This window comes from Parasteatoda tepidariorum, chromosome 9, assembly GCF_982258835.1.
Source record: "Parasteatoda tepidariorum strain Cologne lab strain chromosome 9, Ptep-v5.0, whole genome shotgun sequence".
Lineage (NCBI taxonomy): Eukaryota > Metazoa > Arthropoda > Arachnida > Araneae > Theridiidae > Parasteatoda > Parasteatoda tepidariorum.
This window is the reverse complement of record NC_141763.1, coordinates 76,321,047-76,340,823: the sequence shown is the minus strand read 5'-3', so window position 1 is coordinate 76,340,823 and position 19,777 is coordinate 76,321,047. Positions and strand designations below refer to the sequence as shown.

General features: G+C 29.3%; 1 protein-coding gene across 1 annotated transcript; it reads right to left on the bottom strand.

Moving 5' to 3' along the window:
- Positions 1-15,561: 15,561 nt before the first annotated feature.
- On the bottom strand, positions 15,562-17,334 carry LOC107452172 (sodium/hydrogen exchanger 9B2-like). The gene is made up of 2 exons (XM_043045031.3): positions 16,522-17,334; positions 15,562-15,588 (listed from the first exon to the last, which is right to left on the bottom strand). Exons 1-2 carry the CDS (start codon positions 17,332-17,334, stop codon positions 15,562-15,564), a joined length of 840 nt encoding a protein of 279 aa, XP_042900965.3.
- Positions 17,335-19,777: the final 2,443 nt, after the last annotated feature.

Below are 19,777 nucleotides of genomic sequence, written 5' to 3'. Positions count from 1 at the left end.
GTTGTAGCTTAATATGAGAATAGCTACTCTCAAAATCTTTATTATTTGGAATTCAAGTTTTCATTATTCTATGGCGGCACTTATTTTGAGATGGTATTATTGAAGTTAACTTAAGCATAAAATGATGAAGTCAAGCAATTAATGATACATTATTGTAATAGCGTTTGAAGTAGCTTAGTAATGTATGTCTATTATCTTAAAATATCATTAAATATGACATCAATTATAATTGTTGCGACACTTAACTATTGTGACAAACTGGATGATCCGAATGTGATATTCCATCATATTTTAATTCTTTTAAAACTTTTAACTTATAATGATTAAAATGATTTCCTGATTAATGCAATTAGAATTTATCACCATATTATCGCAAAGTTAAATGAGAATTGGCAAAAATTTCAAAAGCTTTCTGAAATAACAGAGTGTTTAAATATGTTCTAGACATCCAAGCCTGATGACAAATTAAATAATTAACTCTTGACAACTTTTCCACAAGCAGAATTTATCACCATATTATAACTACAAAAATTTATAGCCAATCTGCGGATTCTTTGTTTCAACAGACCAACTGAAATTCTGAAATTGATCCGAAATTAAAGCCATAAAATATTGGTCACCGCTTTTTGCATTTTTCCAGATTGAAGTCACCCCGGATTTAGATTTTCATAAGTAGGGGAGGGGGGAGCAATCTGTAAAGTATGGCAGTACGGGCCTAATAGTTTAATCGAGACAAGATTCAAAAATAACCTTTTAAATGTTAATTTCACTTTTCGTTGATTTTGCTACATATTTGAAATTATGCGTCTCTCTCTATATGTCTGAGTCTACAGTGCTGTATCTCTGAAATCAAACAAGTTTTAGAAACGATTATAAAACTCGTAAAGTGAATTGGTAAAGTGATGATCAGTCGTTAAAATAATTTTAAAATAGTTTATTAATAAGTTTAATAATCGCTGAAAAATTTTAAAATTTCATGGTACATAATTTTTTTTTACCTTACTTTATTTTAAAAGGCAAAAACATTTGAATACAATCGATAAATTGATTAAGATATTAAAATGTAAAGGAACTATATTTTCACTTTGAAACAATTTGATAATTTCCTTACAAATATGTTTTTTCGTCCCTTAAGCTTACAGTTTTAAATCAGATAAAATTTTTATATCTTTTAGTTTAAAATACTTTTGAAAACTTAATTAAATTAAATAATTGAAAATAATAAATCATTTTATGGGTGGATTCATCTTTGGAAAGACTTGTTTTAAATTGTACGCGAAATTTACTTGATTTGCTCAAATCTCATATCAGGAGGCATAGAGAATTACGTAAAAAGGTAAATTAAACTATAGAGAATTAATATTTTAACCACAATCATGGGCAAACTATAGAAAACATACTTTTCCAGATTGCGGTTTCTCCCCATATTTTGAAAGCAACAAAACTCCAATTCCAATGAAAAATTGCATGCTTATTCAGCAAAGGTATGCCCTGAATCTGATATTGTAATTTTGAGTATCGTATATCGGAACTAATTAGCATATTTAAGGTCATCCTCATGTAACATTATTTAAGTAAAAAAGTGATCATAAGTTCAAAAGTTCTAAGGCTGCTATGATTTTACTTAGCACACTATTCTTTCTTACTTTGTCTTTATTAACACGCCATATCCTTTGCAGGAAAAAAAACATTTAAGCAATTTATGAAATTAAATAAAAGCAATCGAAGATTAAATAGAGTTTTTTGACATTCATTTAATAATAATAATTTAAAAAATCGATAAACTTATCGTCTAAATAGTAGTCAAGCTTATTACCGCAGCGGGGCGTTGCGGTCAATAGGATCGGAAAGTGTTGTCTTTTAGCCTTGCTTTCAAAAGTGAATGCACTACCTTTTTCTAACACTTTATATACTTCATTAAGAATAAATAAGGATTCATTTTATTAAATGGATAAGATTTCTAACCAAAGACTCATGGGATAGCTTGCCACTACACATAGAACGAGCGGAAGATTATCAATAAGAATGCAGCGATAAATTTATTGCAGAAGCCATTTATTAATATGTATTGTAATATAATTGTTTATAATGCAGTATGGGAACCATAGTGGCTCAGGGGATAGAGCACTAGTCTCCCAATGAGGTGACTTAGATTCTAATCCCAGCATTGGCTGGTCGATACGAATTTTGTTCCCGGCTCGCACAGACTACAGTGCAGACATAAAATATCCTACTTGGCAGACAGATCATGGGTCAGAATCCCCTTGACGTCGGACTAGTCGTGGGAGAATTTCGTGGTTATCCACTCGATACTACGTAAATTCGGTTTAGTTCGATCAAAAAAGCCTCCAGGAAAGCTAGTTTGCCAAAATACTTGATCCGGGAGTTCTCTTGTCTTTTAGATTGGGCTCAAAATTACAAGGTTACGGAGTTGAACATTGATAGCGGTAAAATCAGAATTGGGTCAGCTGTTCACTGCCCCTTATCATAATATAAAATAATATAATATAAAATAATATAATATAAAATAATATAATATAAAATAATATAATATAAAATAATATAATATAAAATAATATAATATAAAATAATATAATATAAAATAATATAATATAAAATAATATAATATGAAATAATATAATATAAAATAAAAAATAGTATGGCTAAAAGTACTAGTCTTAAAAAATTTTTCATGGAGAAGACTTAATTCCTATTTTTTTTTCAAGCAAAATTATTTTCAATAAATAGTCTTTTAATAAAAAGTAATACTTTTATTTTTTGAAATAAATCGTTTTAAATCTTCAGAGGGTAGTATAAAATTGGAAATAAGAACCGTAATTTCATTCGGTTAGAAAAAAAAAAAAACGATTTTTAAATTTAGAACATTGTTTTAAAACCATTTATTTATAACTCAGAAAAACTATGAAATCTGTGTTATATTTTTATTGTATGAGAAACAAAATGTAGAAAAGGAATTAAAAATGACCAACAAATTTTTCTTCTATTTTTCGTCTGATGTGATCGTTTTTGGGATGGAACATATTTTAATTTCTCGCATCAATGAAAGTCTAATCTTCATTTTTATACAATTTGACTCTAAATGGAAAAAAAAAAAGAATACTAAATCAAAAAAGCGATATTGCCACTGATAAACGAATCATTGCTAGTTATAGATATATGTTTCTCTAACTCGTTCCACTCAAAAGGAATTGTTAAACGATTAAATTCTCTCCTCGTTCTTTTCATCTAAAAATCGATATTCCAATTTAAGTATTCTTATCACAGTTTCGCTTCAAGCTCTGATGGCGTTGAAAAAGCAGTGGAAAAAAAAGATGAGTAGAACGACAGTTTCTAAAATCAAGTGAAGTGAAGAGTGAAGGAACGTGAAAGATTATCGTTTTATTCTTATGACATGAGATTTGTCGGTAAACAAAAATTCAAAGAAATTTCTTTGGTTGGAAAGATATTTTTATTTACAAAAGAATCTTTTTAATAAAAGTTTTTTTTTATAATTAAAACTTTTTATTATAAAGGTTTATTCATTGATATGTCGAATCAAATTAAGTATTTTGATTATTCTCATACTTATGAAATTTTAGTAAAAGCGCATGGATGTAGAAATAAAGAAATTTTTTATCTGATTTTAAACATTATAAAACAAACTATAATCAACAACTTATTTTTTAATGTAATTATTTTACGATACTAAAAAGCTATATAATATAATGAAGAAAAGTGGCTCCCAAAAGTGTTCGTACACTTATATCTTCCAATGAAATAGAGCTCTATTCATTAATTAAAATGAATATTTCAGAATGATTATTTAATAATAAGATTTTTAATATATGGGTGATTCTCACGAAATATAACAATTTACGGTATCTTTCTCCAAGATCTAATACTATACTACTAAAATAACTTTTTTTTGAAATTTTAATGAATAGCATTGCTGTTAGCATTTTAAAATGAACTTGAACTAGCATCGACTGTTTTGTATATTTATAAAATTTAATTGAATTTTAAAATGTCATGTTTCTGGTATGTCACAAACAATATTTCCAATAATAACTAGCTTCAAAACTTCGCATAAATTTTTCAATATCTAATTTTTTTTATCGCAACCATTGTAAGCATTTCTGGAATATACGCAGAGGGAACTATTTACAAAAACTTCGTTTAAAATAATTTTTTCTGTCAATAATTTGGTTGTCACACGAAAATCTGTCATTTTCCTGGCTACTTTTATTTAGTGATTTATAACCAAAATAGATAGCTCCAGCAATCAATATCATATGTTAATAGATTGATTAGATACCATCCTATCTGAACATGTCTTGTTGCATGAACAAAGAAACAACTTTCTGGTTCAAAATCTATTTCAAGAATTTTTTTTTCGAGGTGAATAGATTTATATGTCGTCATTTTCCTGTGTTCTTGAAATCATTAATAACATTAACTACATTGATTTATCTGAGTTATTTTATGAAAATCCTGTTGTTTTCTGCGGGATGTAAACGTCTTAGGCCGAAATGTTAAATTAAAGCAAAGTCAAATGGTATAAAATGGTAAATTTGTCATTATCCTGGCTTATGAATACCAGGACATTGAAGTGTTGCGTTACCAGAAATTTTTTTAAACAGTATGCTGTAAAGAGGGAAAGCAAATATTAACCTAATATGTACCAAGTTTATGTATACTTATTTATTTAGTTAGTTACTTATTTATTTAATGATTAATTATCATACACAATTTTGTTCTGTACATATTATCAACAAAAACATTTATGATTTTTCGTACAGAGGATAAAAAAAATTAATTTAAGCAATTTATGGTACATCTAACATAAAGGCTTGAGTTGAGTTACTTACTATTATTTTAAAATGACTGTTTTTTAAACTGCTAAGCTAATATGTCATTTTCCTAGCATTCAAGATTTGGTGAATTTCTATTCTATTTTTTTTCTTGAGCAAATGTCAATAATCTACACTGCTGTCTTTAAGATATTAATAAATGTAACTAAAGAAGTATACAAAAAAAAAATTGATTATTTTGAAGACTTTAAATTTGAAGAAATGTTTTGGTCCGAATTGTCATGTTTCCATAGAATCACCCATATTCTTAACAAAACCGCATGGAATATTTTAAAACAAAGCAAAAGTTTATATCTATTCCAAAATATTCATTTTAATTAATGCATGGAGTAATAATTTATTGAAAGTCTTAACTGTACGGACACTTGTGAGAGCAACTGTATTTGATTTTTTAAATCCTTTTCGAAACGGAAGTAAAAACAAATCACATATAAGAGGTCTCATATTAATATGTAGGGGAACACAAATACTATAGATATATGTCGAGTCATTTAGTGGGGAAAGTGGGACGAGGAAGAATCAAAACCAGTTTGATGATGAAACGTTGAAGTGTTTCTAATTATCGCCTTCAAACCTGTGACAATCAAACAAGTTTTGGCATTTTCAATTCGGCCAAGTTTTTGCATGAAGTGATTATTTAAAGTTTTGAGCTTGCGCAATATTGATTTAGTTAAGAGAAAGAAAGTTGCTTCACAGATGAAAAGAAGTGCAAAATCCCTCTCGCTATTTTCAAAGGTTTTAGTTATATTACGTTTTTGTTGTTTGTCAACAAATCTAAAATTACAAGGGGTTACTGTGCAATATTACTTCAGAAAAGCAGTTACATTTGTATTAATTTTACTTATAGTTTTATAATGGTAGATTTAGAAAAAAAAATTACTGTTAAATTTTTCAGGCATTGTATCTTTCAAGGATGAAAAGAATCTCCTTTCAGCATAACTAATAAAGTAAAACTTCATTGGGAAAATAACTAAATTGGATAAAGCATAGAAATTTTGCCTACGAAAAAAAAAAGAAAAAAAAACTGTTTCCAATGTTAATAATGAAATCAAATTTCATAAAGCAAAAAGCTTGGATAAAGCAAAATCCATGTCTATCAATAATAAAAAGAATCTGCTCAAAGTAATATTAATAAAGTCAAATTTCCTAAAGCAAGTAACAAAATTGGATGAAGCAAAGAGAAGGTATTTTATCTGTTTGTGATGAAATGAATCTGTTTCTATATATAACTTTAATAAGTTCGAATTTCTTAAAGAAAACAACAGATAGCTTCGATAAAGCAAAAATATGTATTTTACATATCATTGATGAATTTACGAATCTGTTTTCAATTTTATTAATGAAATCAAATTCCTTAAAGCAAAAAGCTTGGCTGAAGCAAAGTGTATGTATTTATTTATCAATAATGAAAAGAATCTGCTCAAAATAATATTAATAAAATCAAATTTATTAAAGCAAGTAAAAAAATTGGATGAAGCAAATAATTCTTCTAAAATAAAATTCTTTCTATGATGAAATGAATCTGTTTCTATATATTACTTTAATAAGTTCAAATTTCTTAAAGAAAAGAACAGATAGCTTTGATAAAGCAAAAATATGTATTTTATATATCATTGATGAATTTAGGAATCTGCTCTCAATGTAGGAAAATGGAAATAATTGGAATTTTAAATAGCATTAACTGTATAAATCTGCTCTCAAAATTATTAATGAAAACAAATTCCTAAAATTAAATAAGAAAACAAATAGCTTGGAAAAAATAAAGAATAGGTAGGTATATTATTCATCAATGAAGAAAAGAATCTGTTCTCAGTTTTATTAATAAAATCAAGTTTCTTAAGGCAGTATACAACAAATAGCTTGGATAAGACAACGATTGTTTAGGAATAAGTATAGCAAAATGATGAAAAGAATTGTTCCATAGAATGGTCGTGTGTGTGCAACTTGTTAGCGAAATTTCCCTCTCTTTATCGAAAAATGAAGTAGCAACTCTTCAGAATGAAGTACCATCTTTTCACTTGCAATCGATTGGTAGGCGTTGGAGCATTTGCAACACAGTTTCGAAATTCTTTTTATTTTCCTTTCACAAAATGAGATTTTAAAAAGAAGTTCTTTTCTACAACATTGCATTTATTGGTCCAGTTGCGATTTTCTTTCGACAGTAATTCAGAAATGGTATTTTCGAAGTGAAAGTAAAGAGATGCAGCGTTGTTTCTGTCGAAGGACAGATCAAATAATTTTAAGCGGGGAAAAAAGAGATTCTGTTATTCAAAAACGTGTGACATAAGTTTCATTGGAGGTAATTAAAGACAATTCAAATATTCATTTATATTTTAAAGCTATTGAACATGGGGCAAAAAAAAGAAAAAAGACACGTAATGACTAAAATTACTAAGATTTCTTTGACTACTTCTTATAGTAATATCATGTTAAAATATTTTGGGGATTGAGACTGATTGTTAAAAAGATTAATTTAACTAACCAAAATTAATTTTACTTTTAAAGCCTTTTTTTTTTTGGTTGAGAAAGCGGCTCGATTTCTTAAATATTATCTACTGTCTTACCTAAGAATGGAACTTAAATTGGAACTTTCATGCTATTAAGAAACCGAATTTAAAAATAATGTGTTTATAACTCCAAATAAACTCAATGAGAAATGATCAAACGAACGAAAACATAACGCACGGTGATAGTTATGGAATAAGTTTGGTAAAATTGAATGAATTTTTTAAAAATACTTCATGCCTGTATTTTTTTTAAAGATTGGATCTCTTCTATGATTTTTAGACTCTGTATTTAAGAGTACGTTTTGAGCCTGTTTTCTAAATTCAATTTATAGTTTATCTATAAATGATCTGTTTCTTCCTGCCTTGCAACTTAGCACGCAAAATCCGATTATTCAAAGAAAGGTTACTCATGGTAATTCGTTGTCCCATACTTTTAGTAATAATATTTTATGTGTAATATAAACTGCTGATTATTATTTTTATGTGTAATTTTAATGCAAACTGGGTAATAAATTTATATTTATCAGTAATAATTCTTTGTTTGTTTCATTCCTAATTTCCGGTATAAGTAAGAAGTTTTGCTATAACTTGCATAAATTTAAAAGATAAACGAATAATTTAGAACGTAATAAAATTATATCATGTTCATTAATTGTTCCAAGATAAGCTAAAAAATATAAGAATGATAATAAGCGAAAAAGATTTTACTTGAAGAAAAAAATTTTAAATTAACCTTTTTTTCAAATAACTTTAAAAAAAAAGATATTTCATTATCTTAGTCACGTTTTTCTTAATTTCTCTCCAAATCTCGAGAGAAGGAAAAGATAAAGAAAAAGGAAGCAATCTCTGGAATCAAGATACTATTTTCGTTAAATCCTCTTTTCCTATTTTTAATCTTGGCGAACTTTTTTTGTCCCTTGGTTGAATTTCAAATATTTCTTTTAATCACTTTATTTATTACTGTTATTTTTTTTAAAATTTACCGCAGGGCGTCAGATGCGTAATAAATTAATTTTTTCAATCTCTGACGGTACAAAAAAATTATTTCAACAACTTTTTATATAACTAAGAAATAAATGATTTCATTAAGTAATGGGTACTTTTTTATGAAGCAAATCTTTCATTAAAAATAGAATTACGATTTTGAGAGGTATTTCATGTGTAATAGCTTCAAATTAAAATATTTGAAAATTAAGAGGAATTCTGAATTTATTTTAATTTCTTATAGCCTTGAAATATCTACTGAGCGAAAAAAACAAAAAACAAAACAGAATACCCTGAATAAAATTCAAGTAAAGATTTTTACGTACTGGGATTTAATCTCATTCGTTCGAGAATATCACCTTAAATATGTTAATTAATAAGTGCAGATGTTATTTTAAATATTAAAAAAACGTACTTTTTATGAATTAAACATGTATTTTCCCCAACGGATATTAATTTTGATCCTTAAAATATGGGGACTAGCCACAATCTGGGAAATATGGTCCCAATAGTTTAGACAGGAGAACAATTGAAAGTTTGTTTCCCTGTATGTTCATTATTTTCATTTTACTTGTAGTTATGCATTTTTTAATCTTGATTTGTATTTTATAATTTCAATTTATAATACATAAAATAAATATCAGAACTTAATTTGAGTCCAATGAGATGTATAGTTATTTGTGAAATTACTTTTCATTTATTTTAAGAATGAATAATTTGAATGTATTACTAATAGAGCATTTTTTTATCTCTAATATTTTAGATAGATAATTCTCTAAGAATATTCTAATATTTTAGATATATAATTCTTAGTTATTAGTGAAACTACTTTTCATTTATTTTAAGAACGAATAATTTTAATGTATTACTAATAGAGCATTTTTTTTATCTCTAATATTTTAGATATATAATTCTGTATAATTCTTTCAGAAAAAATTTATTGTCATTAATTAACAAAATTATCTTTAAAAAAATAAATGATGAAACATTTTACAGTGCGCGAAATAAAATACAGAGCACCCGGAATAACTTTTGATCAAATGATTGGATCTTCACGTTCTAGGACTCAATCTGAATGGGTCAAGAGGGTAACTTCAAATATGCTAATTAATTTGTGTATACGATATTTTAAGTTACGAAATCAGACACAAAGACGTACTTTCTCTAAATAAACATACCTTTTTTCCCTAACGGATTTGGATTTCCTAGCCCCAAAATAGCTGCAATCTGGAAAAATATGGTGCCGATAGTTGGGTCATGAGAGCGCTCCAAACTTTGGATTCCATAATGCTAATTTTACTTTTTGCGTATTTCGTCATATCTCGTAAACTTTTTAAGAGAATAGAAAATGTTTTGTACACAATTATAAAATTCGTTTATTCACGGATAATTCCATGTAAAAAATAAATTTCAACAAATATTTATCATTTTACTGAAAAATAGGCAAAAATGGTTTTGAATTGTAAGGTATGCAATTTTTCATATTTTTTAAAAAAATTTAATTTTGCCTAGAAAAATAGAAATAGTGAGTGAAATTGATCGATCAGTTCCTGAGGGATTGAATTTTAAAAATATGACATTTTTGCCCTAGATTGTGGTTACCCCCCTATATTTTGGGGGTTAGAAATCCAAATCCATCGAAGAAAATAGTATGATTATTCAGAGAAAGTACGTTTTTGTGTCTGATTTTGTAACTTAAAATATAGTCTGCACTATTTGAGGTCACCCTTTCAAACTATTAAGATTGAGTTCTAGCGCGTAAAGATCCAAATCGGAAGACTCAAAAGTTTTTCAGGGTGGTCCTTTTATTTTTTTGCGCACTGCACAATGAAAAAAAAAAAAAAGAAACAGAACACAATGAATAAAATTTGATAAAATGATTATCAGATTTTCACGGAATAGGACTCAATTTCTCACGGAATGGAACTCAATTTGCATGACTTTTGACTCGAACAGAAATTGTCACAAAATTGTTCGAATTGTTAATAGTATTTCTTTTGCAAAATTTTGATAATTAAAAGAAATGCTTATCAAGTCGTATGCATTATACATTCTAAACATTTGTAACAAAAATTAAACAAAATACTGTTTGCATTCACAGTATCTATATTAACTACCTATCAGGTCTTAATGAAAACTTTACCCTTGTAGTACTGTTACTGTTTTTCCTGCCATCCGTACTTATTCAGTAAATAGCATTATTGTTTTCTAGTGAACAACTATGTCTTTTATTTATATTAATGTTTTTTAAAAATCAAATTTGAAAATTAGTGTAGTTATATATCTTGAAACTGTATTAAAATCGAAAATAAATTTATTAAATAGAAGTAAAGAAAATCAAAAGCCAACTTGTTGTAGGGCAAATTTTCAGCAATTTTCCAAAATCGCGTTAACGCTGTCCAATATACACTATCGCCTTTCTCACAAGAAGTAACGCCATTTTAGACCAATAGCGTGATTCGGTCACTTTGAAATTTATTCGCTAGTGAGGGAACAACTGTATTCTGTTTGATAGGTTTAAATTAGTTGTTAAGCGAGGCAAAGGCTTCACCTTTCTTTTTTTTTTTTTTTTAAATATTTTTTACAGGACGACCACCGACAAATTAATAGCATTTAAGACTTCCTCATTGAAGGCAAAATATGTTCGAGAACTCGGTTATGAAAGTAAAGAACTGACATGGTTGAATAACGCCGACTACTGATGGAAAGCTTAGACTAGAGCAGGGATGGCGAACCAATGGCACGCGTGCCACTTATGGCACGCCACATAATATTTTGGGCACGCCACCGATCACGAATATCAGTGCGAAGCAATTTACCAATTAAATTAAAATTCACAAAAACAAACATAAAAAAATAAACAATTATTAGCAAAAAAATTACAATTAATGCCAAAAAACAATTAATTACCATAAAAAACAAGCTAACAATAAATAACTAGCAAAAAAAAAAAAAAAAATAACAGACCTGCTTAAAATAACATCTTACAACCTAATATAAGTTATTTGTCATCTAATCTGCAACAACAGAAGTCACACTGATGTTACTTTAAGTTGAATTACGCGTATAACTGAGACATTGCGAAATGTATTCTTTTCCATAGTAAATAAAGAGTTTTGAGTTGATAGTATTTAGTGTTATTATTTTCCCAATAATCACGAAGTCAAAATTTTTTGATGGCACGTCTATGACCAAAATAAAATTTTTTTTAGAAAAAATGGCACGTTGGTGCATAAAGGTTCGCCACCCCTGGACTAGAGCATACATTTTCGACAAAGAATAAGAAAAAGCAAAAAAAAAAATTTTTTTTTGTGGAAGGAAAAAAAATTGCAGCGAAAGCAATGTTGTGAGATTTTTTATTGTTTTGATAAAGACGATATTAGAAAAAAAAACAAATAAAAAAGAATAAAGTTTTTTTTCCCACAGAAAATATTTTAAAATCATTAGTGTATAAAATTATTAATTGATTAGTGCATAAATGTATAAGCATAGCTAGCTATAAGTAAAATTTGAAGAAATGCTTCAACAAATAAATAAGTTATTTACTTCTCATATTTTTTCATGCAATATCTTTTGTAACAGAAATTTCTTTACTTTATGAAACTTTAAGCCTAGGCTTTAACAACGCAGACAATAAAACGCTCTCAGAAAAGAAGGGTTTTTCATCTAAATCTGGTATTGCTATATCCAACTTATCTTTCATTTCCTTTCAGCTTATAAAGACGCGATAAAAGTCACACAAATCTGATTTTCTACGAAAGAGCCCCATTAAATTCTTATTTTTAGTTTCAAATATTTTTGCTTCACTTTCAAACGTTAGCGTTTTTTCATGGCGCTCTTAAGAAATATATAAATCTTATGGGAGATTAAAAAAGTAAGCAAACACTAAGCTTCAATTGTTGGTAGAACACCTTGCGATGATGATAAAATAAAAATTATTATTGTTTTTTTTTATGAATGAATTGATAAAATGATTGTGAAGTATTAAAAATAAAGGTGATAACATCTAGTGGAAATTGCTCGTGTTTTGAAATACATTGGAAAAACAGCATAACATGAATGGATACAAATATGATTTAAAATGAGCAGTGAAAATTAAAAAAAGAAATTAAAGAACTTTTCACATTATTGTCCAGTATTAAAGCTTAATTTTCTTATTACTATCCCAAGCGATTGGAAAATATGATGACCAAGTTTTTTTTCAATTAATCTCATCTATTATTCAGTTTGAAGCAAATAAGCTTCAATATAAAATATTAAATTAAAATAGCCTAGAGTCTCATTTTTGATTGATTGCTTAGAGAATTTGAATAGTTGATCTCCTTTCAGAATTATATTATCGTTATTTTTATGAGTAAGGAATTCGTTGTAGTAGCTAATAATTCAAAATTTAAATTCTTTATTAAATTTCACCTTTTCAATTTATAAGCATCTCTTGCGGTAAATAAATGTCAAAAAACAGATATTTAACAAGCATAACTCAAAATAATTTATTGGAATTCTTCTGAGAAACTTATGTTTCGAATTTATAGTTTTTGAAATTCATCAGTTTTCTCTACTGCAAAATTAATACTTAGAACTTATTACCAAATTAATTAAACACCGTTGGCGTTGATAATTGTGAGGAGATTTTCTATGCTTCTTAAAAATTATTTGATTTTGCAGTGCATAGCTTATTTTTTATTTTATTTAAGTAGTACTTATTACCAAAACTAAGTATCATTGGCATTAATATTAGTATGACAAATATTTAGGCTTTATCAAAACAAATTAGTACTATTTATTCATTAATTCTAATGAATAATAGTACAGAATTTAGTAATTTTTATTTAATAATCCATATTGATTTTAAAAAATTTAGTTCTTAGAGTTAACATTTTAGAAAAAAAACTATGAATAAAATAAACACGTGGTTTCATATGACTTTAGGAATACTAATTAAGTGACGTAGTTTGCTTATGTCACTACTTTTGCGTTTAACCATTGAGTTTATTTGACATAACCAAGAAATAATTAGATAGTAAGCAGCAGACAACAAAACTCTATTATTAATGGAAGCTATAAAGTAGCTATTTTCATTGAAGTATTAAAAAAAAACAGACATAATCATCTGCATTTTAATTTTTATCAATAGCGAGTTCTCAGTCAATGAGAAAATTTCCTTTTTCAAATGTCTATCAAGAATGATCTACCAGAAAATTACCATGCTTGACAAGAAAGACTGTGTGCCTGACTTCCTCAGACAATTGTCCCTGGAAATCATCAATAAAATCCCTCCAAACGACATCAAAATATTCTCTGATGGCAGTAAAATGGATAGACAGACTGGCAGTGGGGTATTTATTGAAACACCTCGAGAGAACTACACTCTTCATCAACGAAACCCCGATTTTTGCTCCGTCTTTCGAAGCGAACTAATTGCAATCGACAGGGGCCTAGAGAAAATCTTGAGTGAAGGGCACCTTGGAAATACTTGGATACTATCTGACAGCCGTAGTTCAATTCAACACCTCAAAAATTGGGCCCTCATTGGAGATAAAACCAGTTTTTCGATCTTACAAAAAGTAAAGCTCATTTCCCAACAGCATGAGGTCCACTTTCAATGGATCCCGTCCCACGTCGATATCCACGGCAACGAGTTGGCTGACACTCTTGCAAAGAAGGGACTAGACCATCCAGTCCCCTCCACCTCAGAGCTTACATACCTTGAACTTTTTGCAAGGCAAAAAGCCCAGAATAAACAAAAGTGGCTGCTTCCACCTATTCACTACTGGTATAAAGCAAAAAGACCAGGACTCTCTCTATCTCTCCCTGGTGACAGGCAAACCAACACCTGCCTATCCCGACTGGCCAGTGGACACCTGAAAAGTCTCACATTTTCTGCAACTCAAAAGATCTTTCCTCTTTGCCCTAAATGCCAACAAAACCAGGCATCACCTGAGCACATCTTGATCTGTTTAGGGCTGGACTGGAACGATATTCATTCCTCTCCCATTCTGGTTTCGGATTTTCTCAATGTTAACGGATTCATTGATCTGGTCTGACCCCGTCAGACCAGATGGGAATTAGCAACAACAACAACAACCAGAAAATTATGAATGAATTTTCGGATCGGGAGTGAAAATTACCCCTTTCATCCACTGTCTTAGCTTTGGGTTTATGACTACTAATATTCAACTCCATAGCCATGTTATTTTGAACCCAATTCAGAAGACAAAGGAACTCCTGGATCAAGTATTAGCAGAAATTTGCTTTCGTGGAGAATTTTTTGCTGTAACTAACCAGCATTTGTGGAGAAGAAACCCACAGTTAGCCTGACGGCAAGGGTACTCTAACCCATAATCTGTCTACCACTGAGGATATTTAAAGTCAGCACTGTGGTCGGTGCAAGCCGGATGCGGAATTCGTATGGCTGCAGCCATCACTGGGATTCGAACCCGTTCACCCTATATTATTATTGATGTTAATGATAATTAATTTGGTGATAAGAAATGATTGAAGATGTACTAAAATGGAAAATCAATGGAGAAATAGTACTAATTCGCCTAACAAAGCGTAAAAAGTCGTCTTACTACTATTGACACCAATGATGCTTAATTTTGGTAATAGGCACTACTGGCATCGGGGTAATTGGGGCAGTTTTATTAGGTATCAAATATACTCTTATATAGGTACAAAATATTTTATGAGTACATTTGAAACGACAGCCGCACCAATGGAGACTACTGCCACACGTCTATTTCTAAATTAAAATAGTGTAGTAAACGATCAAAAAGGTAGCATCTGCTACAAATAATTACAAAATAATGGATCAGGTCCAACGAAGCAGTTGGCAAAATGATAGCAACTTTCCGTAGAAGTGTAAATACACAAAAATGTCAACGTGACCATCGAAATTTCCCAGTTAACAAAATACTGATTACTGTACAGTATTTTAAAGCTTTAAATGTCTGTTTCTATAGCGTACTAATTTAAGTTCCAATTTTGAAATGTTTTATTAAAATAAAATGATATATATTAGTAATTCTTTTCAGAAATTTTGTTTTATAATTTAATATAAAGAGATCAAGCATTTTTTTTTTCAAAAACATTTGCTTATTTTTTACTTTTCTTTAGTTTTTGAAATTTTTGTAAATAAACTATTCATCGAACATGATCCAACGCAGGTGACACATGGGGGACTTTTTAAGTGTCTAGCTTCAAAGGAGCAAGTTCGATTTCAGTACCTAAAAAAGATTTGAGAATAATTTTAAGTTAAAAATTTAAAAAAAAATTTATTCAATTAGCTTGCTGATTCTTTTTTCTCTTTCCGAAATTTCCTGCAACAGACTAAAAGAACTTTCCTTATTTTCTTCCTTTATTTCTTCCTTCTCTTTTCCTACGATTTTTTCTTCCTTTTCATCTTTACTTTTTTCTACTTTTTTTCCATTAACGTCTTCTTTTTTATCTATTTCTTCTTTCTTTTTATCAATTATTTCTTCTTCTTCTCTAGATAACTCTGATGATTCAAAAGCAAATCGATGTAAGGATTCTCTATCCTTGGTTAATAAAATAGGTCCCATAAAATGAATGAGTATAGCAGCCAATGGTGCAGTCAATAGCAGAGACAAAACGCAGACATTCAATACTATAAGGCCAAATTGAACGAACTCCTCTGAATAATCATGTCCTCTCGCGTAATCCAAAGCTAGAGATCCTATAGCAGCTTGTACGGAAGCTTTTGGCAGGTAGGAACAGCAGATAAACAATTTTTCTTTGTAGTTTAAATTGCAGCCAAATGTAGCAAAGTATGTCATAATTGTGCGGAAAAAGAGAGACAAAATCAGAGATAATATAGTCCACCCTGCATTAGAATGTAATATCTCAACGGTAATTTCTGCTCCGATTAGAGAAAACAGAAGTGGTTCAACAATTTCCCATAAGAGAAGAGTGCTATTATATACACCTTCAAATTGCTGGGGGTCTTTTCTCCATTCAATGCAAGCAATGAATCCAAGAGTGATACACGCGAGAGGTCCAGAGCCAGCAAATTTAACTCTTTGGCTCAAAAACATTACACCAATAGATCCCAATACTACCATCAGTACATTGTAATAAACTTTAATTTTTTTTTTATTGTATGTCTTTGGAAAATACCAAAATAAAATTCCAAAAATTACTGCTAATGCAAGTCCTATTATTGGCTCTAAAATGGCTTTGATTATAGAACAGAATAAGTCTTTGGTTGAGACAGCTACACTGAAACAAACAGTGAAGCCTGTGATTGCCACAACGTCATCTAGCGAAGTAGCTCCAATTACCAAAGCAGGAATTCCCTTTTTAACTCCGTATCCTTGTCTTTCATATTCTAGCAAAGGCGGCAATACTATTTCTGGAGAAATATTAGAGATAATAAATCCTAACATGAAAGAGAAGATAAAAGGAAGTCCTAACAGAAAATGACCAAGAATACCCAGGCTTAATACTTCAGTGAATTGTGGACAAATAGCCAGTCTCAGTACAGCTAGTTTTAACTTTTTCAATGCTTTACCATCAAGACTTATACCAGCTCTTAATAAAATAATGGAGAGAGCTATTTCTCGTAAATCAGTAGTGACTTTCTTTGGAATGTGATGATAAAAAGGAATTTCTTTGATGTTTCTGAAAAGAAATCCTACAATCAGCATGCCCACTAGTGGTGGCATTTTGAGCAGACCGATAAATTTTCCTCCCAAAAAAGCAGCAATTACAATAACAAAAAGAGCAAATATTGCACTGCCTGGCAAAGCATCATCCCCAAGCATGCCATAAGATATGGCATATAGAAATAGGACGCAAAACATTTGTGTGATATAACGATTAATTTGCCGTCCATTAGGCAGGATGTAAGCCGTAATTACCTGCCACCATTTCTTTTTCATTTGTACTTCAACTGTAGTATGAACTCTTGGCGGTAAAATGTGAGCACTGCTTTGAATCAGCGAAACTTCCATTTCCCCCTTGTTTGTGTCACAAAGGTAATAGGTTTTAGTTTAGCAGCACTTGTGAAAACTCTTTTTAATATGACGGCATTATAGTTCATGCAATAATATTTATAAAAATTCTTTTGAGGCTTGAATGAATAATAGACGCATCATTTTGTGCATTTTGAATCTTTAAAACAATCGCCTTGATTACAAATAGTGAACTTTTTACCAAGTAATATTGTATCGTGGCGCAAGCTTTTGACTCAGTTTGTTCATTAAAACTTGTTTTCTGTCTATTTGTTTGTGTATGTATTTCATTGGGAAAAGAATAATAAATAGGACGAAAGAAATTAAATTACGATACAAATAATTGAAATCTTACTAGTTTTTATATCTAATTAAGGGTTAACTTGATTGTATCATGTAACTATTTGCATGCAGACTCACTTATTACTTAAATTTAATCTGTATAGAATATCTAGACTCTTGTTATCCAGAAGAAATATTTACCTAATAACAACAAACTAATAATTTATGTTCCATGACATATTAATTTTCCACCTTAAAAAGCGTGTTTTAGTAACCTTTAGCAACAATTAAGTTACACGTGAGTTACTGATCTAGCTCTTATTTGGTTCAATTTAACAGCAATTTAAGTCAATTAATACAACAATTTAAGTCATTTAATAGTTGATTAGAATAAGGCGGAACCAATTTTTCTCATTGTAAATATTTACCTCAAATTTTCTTATTTGAAGCCAGTAAGGAGGTTTAACCTGTTCTGTTACGCAACAAGTCCTGCTTAGAAAGGAACAAGTAAGCTTCAAAACTGGTATTTGTTTAGATTTCGAACAAAGTTGAGGAAAGTATTTACGCTTTGGCTGTAGGCTAGGTCAACAGTTAACTTTGTGACGCGACAAAATGAAGAGATGACTGATCGTATATTGTTTTTACTTATTTTATTTAACTTGTCTTCTGAATTGGGTATAATATGAAAAAAACACAACTACTTCCACTTCGAAAATTTTACTAGGAATAACATTTACCTTTGAGTTTAATTAATAAGCTGAGTTTTAAATATGTTTACTAAATTCATAAACTTAGATAAAACAACAAAATAAATTATTCCAAAAAGAACTAAACTAATACAATTTCAACCTGCCGAGTAGCGACTTATAACAACACACTTCATTTAATGTTTACTTGTTGCTAGAAATCAGGTTCGCAGAAAATGCTGTTTACTAGTTAAATTTAGTAGGAATAACACGAGCTGTGACGTAGGCTATAGTATACCCAATTCGCCATCGCAACGCTCGAGTACGCCGTCTAGCGGGAGCCTGTAAATATCGGACATTAATTTATCACGTTTTCATTTAGTTCCATCAAAATCATTGACTGAATAAGACGCCATTTTTTAGCAGCAAATAAGAAACAAAATTTCCCTAAGGAAAAGGCCGAAGAACTTGAAAAAAATCTCCAGAATATTAGTAAATCTTTCAGGAACAGAACACGCCAAACATTTGAAGAAAAATTCCTCAATAATTTTTTATTTCTATTATCAACAAACTTGCAACTGATGACTTCCGATTTCGGATACTGTTACAGATGTTTGTATTAAGGTAAAATGCATTTCTTCTGTCTTCAATTCATTACGAATTAAAGTGAAGTCAACATTACTTTCGTCATTCCAGTGAATAAATATGAATTCAGAACATACAGAATTGTAATAGTTATAGCATATTCTTCTTCGTTATAGAATAGTATATATTTCTGTATCCATATAATTCGGAAAACAACAATAAAACATTATCCAAGTTACTTGAAATAGTGCCGTTTGTGCTGATTCTTAATTAATTTGTATCGTTTTCTTGGTAAGTATTTTTTAGTTTTGAAAGAATAAGTTCAACTAGAATTCAGCTATTCTGTTTTTAGCTACATATTCAAATTCATATCAATTATAAAATATTGCTGTGTAGTATGTTATCTAAAAGTAATGAAGGGATAAACTATGTATCTATTATTTGAGAATAAAGTTTTCAAACAAGGAACTTATCATTTTGGTATTCTCCGGGAATTATAAATCAGGTAAGTGCAATGATTTTTACAATAAAAAATTTGCTTGTAAATATTTTTTTTTCATTTGATGATGGTTCTCTACAGAATGGTTTTTTACGTCTGATTAAGAACTATAAGAATAATAAAAAAAGAAACAATATGAAAGTTTTTATTTCAATGTAAAGAATTCTTAAAATCGTTTTTTTATCCTAAGAATTCTTTATTTTCCGTTTTTTAGTTTATAATTTTTTGATAAAAATTGTTCTCAAAATACTTTTTTTGAAAAATTAAATGGTATAACATTATGTGTTTATGTATACTTCTTGTATATTCCAATGTTTGAAGTAATATGATTCTGAAAAGTATGGAATAAAAATTCGGTACTTACGTATTAACGCCACCGCCGCTACAGATT

What these genes read in the sequence shown, in the direction of transcription:
- LOC107452172 (XM_043045031.3), bottom strand. Translation starts at nt 17,334, where the DNA reads ATGGAAGTTTCGCTGATTCAAAGCAGTGCTCACATTTTACCGCCAAGA. An exon ending in TAATAGGACTTGCATTAGCA is followed by an intron (nt 15,589 to 16,521) that starts GTAATTTTTGGA and finishes AATCTTTTTTAG; the next exon opens with GTACTGAAATCGAACTTGCT.